This window comes from Aulonocara stuartgranti (genome assembly GCF_965226115.1).
Source record: "Aulonocara stuartgranti genome assembly, chromosome: 4".
Taxonomy (NCBI): domain Eukaryota; kingdom Metazoa; phylum Chordata; class Actinopteri; order Cichliformes; family Cichlidae; genus Aulonocara; species Aulonocara stuartgranti.
Window position 1 is genome coordinate 38,733,788 of NC_138942.1, and position 11,081 is coordinate 38,744,868.

Below are 11,081 nucleotides of genomic sequence, written 5' to 3' on the forward strand. Positions count from 1 at the left end.
AGAAGGGGAGAAAGAAAGAGGGAAAGAGAAACAGCTGAGAAGAGGGACGGGGGAGAAGGGCAAAAGACATAAACCAACAGAACGGGCAGAGAAAAAAAAATGCATATATCAATCACCTGGATCACCTGCTGAGAAAGAAAAAAGAAAACAAGCAGAAGAGAACAAGAGTAACAGAATAAACAACATCACAATGATCTATGGGAATATGACAGTAAATACTAAATATTAAACATTATTGTGCAGCACATAAGATCAACAGAACACAGTGTGCTTTGAGGTAGGAGCCAAAAAGGGTGTAGTTTGTGGGTGTGATCACCCGTGTGTACACCTGTGAGCATGGACGCGCTTGTTTTTTTAAAAGGTTCCTTCATGTAATGATCTGCTAGAGGGTGTGGGGGGGCCACAGCCCCGTCCTCCAGGGCATGAAGCAGGTATGGAGGAGATCAAAACTCCAGACATCCAGAGGCCCCCAGAACACAAGAGACCATGGAAGACCAACAGAGGGGCAGCCGCGCCACTGTCCCAGAAAGAGCTGAGGAGAGTCCCAGATGAGGGCTCACTCAGCAGCCGCGGAGCAGAAGCCAGGGGGAGTTGCAGTGACGCGCCCGTGAGCTCCGCCGGCAGCCAGCCGTGCCTGAGTGACCGAGCCCCAGGCCGAGAGGCCGGGGGCACCCCACCTCCGAAGTGGCCCGAGCGAGCCCCAGGCTCCAGGCCCCGATAAGCGGCCGCCAAGGAGTGAGCCGGTGTGTACCCGGACGCCCATCCCCGGACACAAAGAACCACCAACGCACCGATGTCTGAGGGAGTCCGCCACTGGCAGGGGAAGTGGTGGTGGGGGGAGATAGACCTCCAAACCTTGGAGGGCCTGAGATGTCCCCAGAGAGGTGGCGTCTGATACCCAACCTGACATATAGACACAGACATACAGGCACACACAGACACAAACATCCATTCCCACCCTCATGCTCTCATATGCACTCACTCCACACTCAACCAACGTGGAGACAGACATAAAGAGACGCTGTACACACGATCACACTCCCCAAGCGTACTCTACGAACCGGGTCTAGGTACCCTTGCCCCTGGAGGGGGAACTGCACCCAGACCCAGGTGGTGTTACCCTTTTCCCTGCGGTGGGGAGAGGCAGACCGCCCCGACTCCGCAGCAGCAGGGAGGCCCCACACTCCAGACCGCAGTCGGACGGCCAACTCCTCCTCCCAGCCCCCCCCCCTGCTCCAGCAGGTCGCAGAGAACGGGGGTGAGAGAAGACTCCAAACCTCCCTCCACCCGCTCATTGTAGTGTTGATGCATGTGTGTTCTAAGGTGCATTTAAAACCCAGGAGGGCATGGAGCTACCTGCCAGAGAGCAGCAGGTAAGCGCATGGTCCCTCCTGCTAGCCCTCAATGTCTACGTGTATTTAAAATTGAGAGGTGGGCAACGACGCCAGGGGTGGGGTGGTACAGTAATTCAACTCAAGGATGGGAAAGCCATGCTGAAGCCAGTTTATATTTTGGACAGGACATGGGACATTTATTCAAAATGAAACAGTATAGGCGGGTAACTGGACTGGTATTTAAGAAGTGTTTTCTACTCAGTTTGAGCACTCGAAGCACATTCTGCTGTGAGGCTTATTCACCCAATCGCACACATTCACACAGTTTTTTAAATCTATACCTAAGTACTTTTATCTCTGATGGATGCACTGGGAGCAACAGTGCTTTGAGTATCTTGTCTAAGGATAGTTGATACTTCCACAGAAGGAGCTGGAGATTGTTCCACTGACCATCTGATTGGTAGATGAATTGCTCTGATACCTGATCCGTGGCAACCCTACATCCCGGGAAATGGAAGTGAGAAATTAATTTGTAAATAGTATGTAACAATAGAGGTGTGAACTGAAGTGGGAGAAATAGTTCATTTATGTAACCTGTCCATTAATCTAGTACTTTAATGTTACATATATTAATGCACGTGATGCAGGTGCAGTCCGTGTTCCAGTGGAGAAGATTGTATGTGTGAATGACAGCAAGTTCAAATTTCATGCTCTCGCTCTTTTAGAGCTCAGCAGATACCCATGTGTATGTGAGATAAACATCCAGCGGCTCATGGGTGTGTGTGTGTGTGTTGACCTCACATATTCACACTCACGGGGCCATTTTTGAGCCAGTGTCTTTGCAGTAGTGATTGGGGTCGCTGCTTATAACTCACGCTTTCTATTACCTGGCTTGCTCATTTCTCTGCTGATGGTTTCACTGCGACTGGCGGCTCGAAAAATGAAGGTAAATATAAGCAATGGCCAAATGAAGCTCTCTGAAGCATCGGCGCGTATAATTTGAAACAGGATTCATTACTCGAAGCTTTTCAACACAGTCCTCTTTTACAGCATCTGGTGGCCGAAGCACGAAGATCTCAAAGATCAAAGATCTCAAAACTGGATTATCAACACGTTCTCATTCCCAACTCGTCAAACGTGTGACGCATGGTCAGGCTCCCTCTGCTGCACTTATGGACGCGCAGGGTACCCCCCTCGCGTCGGGAATTGACGTGAAGGGTCCTCCGATTGAAGAGATTGCCGCGGAAGTGCCTGTTGTCGGTATATTTAGACATTTTCCAAATCACATTGTAGTGACGTATACAGAACACAATAAATTATATAATGTAAACAACTACCTGAAAAACAGGTAGAACGATGCTTTTGTATCGTTTATTGCATTTACGGAGGGAGTGATGTATGCTGGGTAATGGCACAGCTAGCTACTGGGTGACTTTATTCACCCGCTTCGGCTGTTATCAGTCCATACAATGGGCGTTATTAGCACAAATCAGTCCCATAGATATGGGCCATCTCCTGCTAGATTGTTCAGAAGGTTGTTCTCATCCATCCAGATGGAGGATCACTAACAGGAGCGTGGAAGACTCCAGAATCCACTCTGGCTGGAACCCGGTGGATATGCAGTGTGTACAGGTAAGACCATTTAAACGGACAGCATTTATAGAATGACCATTAAACGTCAGCGAGTGTCAGTAATGTTAATGTGGTTATGTTAGTAATACACCGAGTGCTAATATAACAGCTTTAAGATGCATTTGTAGATGTTATTACGTGTTTTACCGTCTTTATGGTGCTAGCTTAAAGTTCCGGTGTAAACGTTAGCTTATATTGGAGTAAAGTTGTTACTGGTTAAACGATGTTAGCACAGAAATATTAGCTTCTGTCATGACTGATGAAGTTACTAGTTAATAAAGTTTCCAGTAAAGTGTTTAATCGCAGCCACAGATTGACAGCAAATATCTCGATTAGCTTCAGTGCATCTATAATAAATATGTGCAAGTTTCAGTGCTTCGTTTAAACTGTATGATACTTATACTGACCCAGGGTCAGTGTAAAATACAATCCTAGCTGTGTGAACAAAGCCTGGCTCCTTTAATCCTGCATGACAAACCTCAGGATGCAGGTTATTATTACTCTTTCCTGTTGGCACACCTGTCACACCTGAGAGTCAGCTAGAAACTTACAGTGACGTGGACATCATGCAAAGACCGCCAGACTCTGTAATACTGCAAATGATCAGTGACTCGGGTTATCACTAAACTTTAAACGGCACCTCTGTGTCTCTGTGTGCTGAACATCTAGGATTGGGTCAGGCTGCATTGACTGTGGGACTTTAATGTGTTAAAAGCAGGTTGAAGACGGCTCAGAAACATTTGAAGATTAAAATTTAGCATTATGGCTGCTGGTGGTTTGTAAAGCCTCTACTCAGCTGTATTTTTGTTACTAACTTATGTTTGTTGTTGTTTAACACAGATTTCAGAAGAGCAAATATGCTTAATAGTTTAACTAGATTTCACTTGTCAGTGTGGGACTGCTGAGTCACCTGAAGAACTCGTTTCATTCATTCTCCACATGATGTTCATTTACAGAAATGTTTCACAGGAACTGATTTCTCCCAAAGGGTGAACTAGTGTGTTTCCATAGATTACCTCTGTATGAATGTACTTCTTAAATGAAGGCAAGTGTTTGTCCTTTTTTGTTCCTCAGGTACAGTACGTGATATCAAGGGCAGGCGGTCAACACTGGGGGTAGACAAGAAGCAGACGTACTTCCAAGAGGGAGCTGCAGTGAGGTCAGAGGTCAGAATCTGAAACAGCTCAGGTTTATATTTTAGAGGTTATAAAAAAATCAAAATGTATTTATAAAGAAACCTTTAAATAATAGTCATAATTATGATTATTATAAGAAATATCAAACATTTAAGTGTTAGCCCTGCGATAAACTGGCAGCCTGTCTTTGTCCTGTATCAGCTGGGATAGGCTTCATCCTCCCGCGACCCTGAATTGGATACATTGTATTCCAATTATGTAATCTGATCATTTACAAACTCAAGGTATCTAATCAAAATGTAAGTACAACATTAAAAAGTTTTTGCATCTCTGTGTGTGGAGTGAAGCTGTGGAACAGACTAAGTAAAGATATGAAGCAATGTCCAAGCATGGCGCAGTTTAAAAAGCGGTTTAAGGATATGGTTTTTACAGGGTACGGGGAAAAGGTAGAGATTTGATAGGGTGTTCTTGTCTAATATTTTCATGTGTGTGCGCATGCACGGGTTTGTTGGTATGGGTATATATGTATGTGTATATGTATGTATATGTATGTATGTATGTATGTATGTATATATATATATGTGTATGTGTGTGTATGTATGTGTATATATATACATATATATATATATACACACATACATACACACACATACACATATATATATATGTATATATATATATATGTGTATGTGTATGTATGTATGTATGTGTATGTATGTGTATATATATATATATATATATATATATATATATATATATATATATATATATATATATACATACTTTATATACATAAAGTTGTCTTTTCAAAATGGGAGTTCAGGTTATTTTTACTTCTAATAGTGTTAACATACTACACAGGTGACCACAGTGCACATGTCTGCTGTCGGTCACAGTGGTCCAAGGGACGCTCAGGGAGTTAGTGTGTTCGCTCACACACGTGAAAAATTAGAGCGAACATTGGTGATGACATCGTTCTTACAGCATCAACACAGTAATTCAAATCACACTTATGACAAAGGAGATCCTTGAACACAAATTAGCCTGATATGAAAATGTTTGTGTGCTGGTTTGATTCCAGTCTCATGGAGAGGGCGGGGCTTATGTCCTATACTGCAGCCGGACATAAGGGGGCGATAGAGACGCTTGTCTTTTGTCAGATGTTTTGTCAACCGTCGAAGAAGAAGAAGAAGAGCGGAAGCCAGGGAGCGGAATTCAAAAGAGAAGGTGAGTTCTGTCCGTTATAAAGTTAAAACTGCGGGAGGCTGAGCAGCACAGATCCCCTCGGTGTGCCTTAAAGCAGGTAACACAAACGGCACAGTGACGCTGGGTTGGTGTTAGTGGGTAGCACGTTAGCGAGTCCGTGAAATAAACCAAACAATACAAACAACCAGTCTCACGTTGCATTGGCGCAGCTGCAGAGCGGGGAGAAGGCGGTAACCGGTGACACCTCGGCTGTGTCCCAATCCAGCGACCGCACGCTTCGAAGTACGCGCACTTCGCGGACTACGTACGCCGGGTACTAGCAAGTACGAGAAGTGCGGAAGTGAGAGGCTTGTGAAATGGGACGGTTCGCGCTGCTCAGGTTGCCTAGCAACCATGATACTAACCGCACTAAACGTTTCATACAGCTGTAAAACATGATTGTTGGGCTACATTTCTGTACTGAACAGTCATTTCAAGATCAGTTAGTAAATAACAATTAGCTGATGTTGTTCATGAGACTAAAGTCATCTCACTGTGGTAATGTAAATATAATATGGCCAATATTAAAGTTACTATATTAATCATTATTAGTTATTACAGCAGTGAGTTTGAACTCTGTGTCAAATACTGAGCCTCAGTAAAGATTTAATTTCTCATTTATATTTCCTATCACCTTAAATCTTCACTCAAACACAAGTATCTGTGACAGTGTGTATACAGATGTATCATATATAAGAGACAAATATTGTTCATTTAATATGTTGTCATTACTAAATGTGGCTCAGTGCTTACATATATGTGTAAAAAGCAAATGTACGAGCTGTGATAACTGTGTCTGATAGAATGAAGAGCAGACTGATATATGAAATATTCCTTTATTGGGTGAGAAAATCAGACCATGTCATAACTGCTTTAAGTCACACAGAATAGATATCAGAGCCTTAAACAGGCTGACGTCTGCTAAATGGGTCAAACTGGGCAGAAAGTCTACAAACACATAACATCCTTATAGAATATGATGTAACACTATAGATCAACTTAGCTCAGAATATATAAAGCATATAAACAGTTACAGCAATATGATGCAACAAACACAGCAGCTACTGATCCAAAATACTCAAAGCTTCATAGAACTGAAACCAACATTTATTTTAGCTCCATTCTGCTGCTGATACAGACTTTAGGTTTCTGGATATTTGCTTTAGGTTTCTCAGCTACGCTGAGGTCAGACTCATTTCCGGTGTCGGTGGAAACTGAAGGGGTCAAAGGTCTCCGTCCTTTGTAAAACAGGTGTTTGGCAGTAAGGAATATTATTAATGCATCAGTGTCATGAAACACCTCGTTTTTAAAGGCAACGCTGTCAGTTATACAGTAATATAAATGGCACCATGTTTACGGGATCACTTAAAGACGGAGTTTGGTCCATGAGGGAAACACTCTCAGTGATCCAGGTAAGGATGCAGCGCTATGCCCCGCCCACTCTGTACTATTGGAGGGTCTACCTTACAATATAAAGCAGCTTGAGGTGACTGGTGTTTTGATTTGGCGCTGTGTGAATAAAATAGAATTGAACTGTTTCTAATTGCACAGAAATAGTCAGTTCACTTTGGACATGCTATTTTCAAACAGGAAGCTCAGAAAAAGCCCAGCAGCTAAACAGGTAGCCCCTTAAAACTGATGGGAGTGCTGGGTTTTAGGTCAAACTACTGGAACTCTTGAACCATTGGTGCAACGAAAAATTCCAATGGTTCCTGAACACATCAACTCTGTACTTTTTCAGTGATATTAGGGTCATTGCAGTGATCCCAGGCAGGGCGCCACATTCAAATCCTGACAATGAACACAGAAAACAACCCAACAATCAAAACCAAGGGAAAAAGAAGCCTCATGCAGGATGAAATGTCTGTAGAGCTGCATCACACTCACGATTTGTTGTCGCAAACAACTGACGACCCTATCATCACTGCAAAGCGCTGCTTTCAGTAACTGTTGGAATTCTGTCAAATGAGCCAACGGTTCAGGAGTTACGGGACTTAAAGATGTTGAAAATAAAAACCTCTGTGAAACACGTGACGCCAGCGACAGGTCAGGTTTCCGAGGGTTAGAGTGGGAACGTAGGATCCAGCTGCCACTCAGTGGTTCCTTCTTGTTTGGCCAGCTGCACTGAAGCAGGAACATCCAGCTGTTAGCCGTTACGTTCAGGTTTGTAATGCGCCTTATAACTGAAGACTGTTCCCCGGGTACTTGGTGCACCTGATGAACACACAGCAGTGTTTTTGTGATGATCATTTCATGTCTTTATAATATATTCATATGTAAAGCTGTGTGATTATAATGATCAGGGTTAAGGAGTATCTCACACTGTGATCCACTCTGCTTTTTCCTGTCAGCATGAGTTTGTCCAGTGGCCATTCTCCTCCCCCATCTCCTCTCCCGGTCCCTCTTCCCTTCTCCTCCTCTCCCTCCCTGACGTGTTGTCCTGAACTCAACCTATCGGTCACACTCGGCCTCCCCCCTAAGACCGGCCAATCACTACCCAAGAAACTGAAACAGGGTCAGCAGAGTGAACGAGCACAGCTGAAGCACAACCCTAAAGGACAGACAGACAGGAAGAGGAACAGACAGGTAACGTGTGTGTGTGTGTGTGTGTGTGTGTGTCTGTCTGTGTGTGTGTGTGTGTGTGTGTGTGTCTGTCTGTCTGTGTCTGTGTGTCTGTCTGTCTGTCTGTCTGTCTGTCTGTGTGTGTCTGTCTGTGTGTGTGTGTCTGTCTGTGTGTGTGTGTCTGTCTGTGTGTGTGTCTGTGTGTCTGTCTGTGTGTGTGTGTGTGTACGTCTGTCTCTGTGTGTGTGCAGTGTTGGGGAGTAATGGAATACATGTGCCGCCGTTACGTATTTAAAATACAAAATATGAGTAACTGTATTCTGTTACAGTTACCGTTTAAAAAGCTGGTATTTAGAATACAGTTACTTTGTTGACATTAATGGATTACACGGCGGTATTTCCCTGCTTCATATTGTTGCGGGTCAGGACTGTTTGGTTTTGTTTGACAGCTACCTGCTGTTGTTCAAGGTGGCAGTGTTACGGTTGGCATGGTTACAGGGTGACGCGCTCTCTCTCTGCGTGTTTCCTGGGTGAGAGAGCGCCTTTTTGTTGTTGTTGTTGTTGTGCTAAGCTAACAGGCAGAATGCTACAGACAGCCCTACAGCATGTAGCCTGATGGGCAGTGTAGTCCGTGTTGCAGGGAGGATGGACCGCCATACACGTTATGTGTCTGTGAGCGAGGAGGGAGAAAAAGGAAAAGTACGAGCTGTCATCGAGCAGAAACGGGAGCTGGAAGCATGTAAATATAATAATAACCACTGCAGCCAAACAGAGAGCCTGACGAGCCCAGCTGTAAGTAAGCTGTTAAGACTCGACTGTACGCTGTGTTCCTGTTTTCCTCTGAAACAATAAGTTCTGTTGGAGCAGCCTTTCAACGCCTCTCTCTGTCTCTCACTGCAAACTTGACCCAGACAACAAAGTAAAGCTAGTTTTCAGCTACGAGCCCGACACGAACCCGATGTATTAGTCAGAGGTCCCTTTACTACGGTTAGGAGCCGCGGACCTTCAGTAACAGTAATAAATCACATGAATAGCACATTCATGTAGCTGTAAAAAGCATGATAATATATTAAGTAATCCAAAGTATTCAGAATACGTTACTCTCATTGAGTAACGTAACGGAATACGTTACAGAATACATTTTGGGGCATGTAATCTGTAATCTGTAGTGGAATACATTTTAAAAGTAACCTTCCCAACACTGTGTGTGTGTTGACATCACATTTATGTTGTCCTGCAGGTATGTTGTAAAGAGGCAGTCATCACAGTAACACCAGAGCCTGACATCGACTCGAGCAGTGACGCCCCGTTTGAGGACTGGCTGAGAGGTGAGAGCATGCTGCTGCTGCTGTAAAGGTAAAGTCAGATGCACTTGGTATGGAAGATGCCATCGTGTGCAGGGGATCTCTGGTGGAGTCACTGTGTCAAACCTTCTCGCTCAAACTCTTGACTGTGAACAAACCTGGACCCAGCCCAGCAGAAAAAGATGTTTCCTGAGGCGGAGCCTGTCCCAGTTGGCGAGCGCAGGGTGTACTTTACACGGGTCCATCGCAGGGCCACACAGATTGGTACAAAAAATGTGTACAGAGTGTCCAGCTCTGGGCCTCGAGGGCCGCTGTCCTGCAGGTTTTAGATCTTACCCTGGGTCAGCTAAGTTCATTAGCAGGCCTCTGGAGAACTTTCACAGATGCTGAGGACGTCATTTAGCCGTTTGAATCAGCTGTGATGGATCAAGGACACGTCTAACACCTGCAGGACACCGGCCTTTGAGATCATTATATTTGAATGGCTATATTGTGGTATAGCTCTCACCCCTCAGCTGTAAAAAGCTATGAGGTGTCATCCCCCTGCTGGGGAGGCAGGTCGGCGGCTGGCCTGGAAACCCAAATTTGTGACTGCAGTAACTCTGGAACAAAGCGATGTAGCATTGCCAAATAGATACCACACATTAGGCCTGCACAATAAATCGAAAATTCATTGTCATCGCAATATCAGCCTGTGCGATGGGCCCATCGCAAAAGACGACGTAAACTGCGATAATGGAGTACCTTAAAATGTTTACACACGTGCTTTAAAGAATTTACCAATCAAAGAACCCCCTTTATACATTAGACCAGTCGAATAGAGCCCTTCACGGCATTAACCAATCAAATGGATTAGAGGCCCGCCTCCTACGCAGGTGGGGAGTGAACAACGCTGCAGCAACGAGTCATAGTTGTAAAGGCTGAGAGCGAGACGCATGACGAGAACGCTACTGACTATGAACTCGTGGCTAAAAAAATAGTACCTCGCTTATTTGGAGGTACTTTGGATTTGATAAAGACGACGTTCTCCAAACACAGGTGCTCTGCAACACTTGCCGAACACTCGGCAACCACCAGAGGAAACACGACTCCACCATCATCTTCAACACAACCACAGAGAACAGTTTGAAGAGTTCCAGAAAGACCGGGCTAGCTAATGTTGCTAATGTTAGACAAAGAGCGCCGCAGCAACAGCCGTCTCTGTATCAGAGTTTTTCAAGTGGAACAACTTATGAGAAAACGTCGAAGCGCTACAAAGAAATAACAGAGGCCATTACACATTTTTGACAAAGACATGATGCCTGTAAATGCAGTTAGCAGAGACGGCTTCACCAGTCTGATACATAAAGTGGACCGGAGATACCGCATCCCCTCACGAAACGACTTTTCCCACGTCGCCATTCCACAAATATTCGAATGTTTGAACTGAGCCAAGCTGAAGCTACGCCAGCACTACAGTAAAGTTTCCTCTCCAGTTTCGACTTGCATCATAACTACTTGGTGAGAGATAAAATGATGAACAGCTTCACTGAGATCCATCCATCCATCCATCTTCATCCGCTTATCCGAGGTCGGGTCGCGGGGGTAGCAGCCTAAGCAAAGAGGTCCAGACCTCCCTCTCCCCAGCCACCTCCTCCAGCTTGTCCGGGGGAATACCAAGGCGTTCCCAGGCCAGCCGAGAGATATAATCTCTCCAGCGTGTCCTGGGTCTGCCCCGGGGCCTCCTCCCGGTGGGACATGCCTGGAACACCTCGCCCAGGAGGCGCCCAGGGGGCATCCTTGCCAGATGCCCGAACCACCTCAGCTGGCTCCTTTCGATGTGGAGCAGCAGCTGCTCTACTCTAAGCCCCTCCCGGATGGCCGAACTT

The 11,081-nt window shown here is 45.1% G+C and overlaps 1 protein-coding gene and 1 long non-coding RNA gene across 5 annotated transcripts in view; one reads left to right on the top strand and one right to left on the bottom strand.

Moving 5' to 3' along the window:
• Window positions 1-2,160: 2,160 nt before the first annotated feature.
• ppp1r35 (protein phosphatase 1, regulatory subunit 35) overlaps window positions 2,161-11,081 on the top strand; it is a 13,248-nt gene continuing 4,327 nt past the window's right edge. The window contains exons 1-7 of one of the 4 annotated variants that reach the window (XM_082530567.1): window positions 2,161-2,280; window positions 2,385-2,594; window positions 2,888-2,966; window positions 4,041-4,132; window positions 5,184-5,329; window positions 7,699-7,933; window positions 9,150-9,237. In XM_082530567.1, coding sequence (XP_082386693.1) covers window positions 7,700-7,933; window positions 9,150-9,237 — 322 coding nt within the window. In that variant the 5' untranslated portion in view covers window positions 2,161-2,280; window positions 2,385-2,594; window positions 2,888-2,966; ... (1 more) ...; window positions 5,184-5,329; window position 7,699. Of the gene's footprint in view, window positions 2,281-2,384; window positions 2,595-2,619; window positions 2,967-4,040; window positions 4,133-5,183; window positions 5,330-5,367; window positions 5,406-7,698; window positions 7,934-9,149; window positions 9,238-11,081 lie in introns of those variants that run through there. The other 3 variants (XM_082530568.1, XM_082530566.1, XM_082530569.1) reach the window with 3 other exon arrangements.
• On the bottom strand, window positions 6,170-7,745 carry LOC309705068. Its single transcript, XR_014276477.1, has 2 exons — window positions 7,669-7,745; window positions 6,170-7,561 (listed from the first exon to the last, which is right to left on the bottom strand). It is a non-coding gene; the product is annotated as an uncharacterized lncRNA (long non-coding RNA).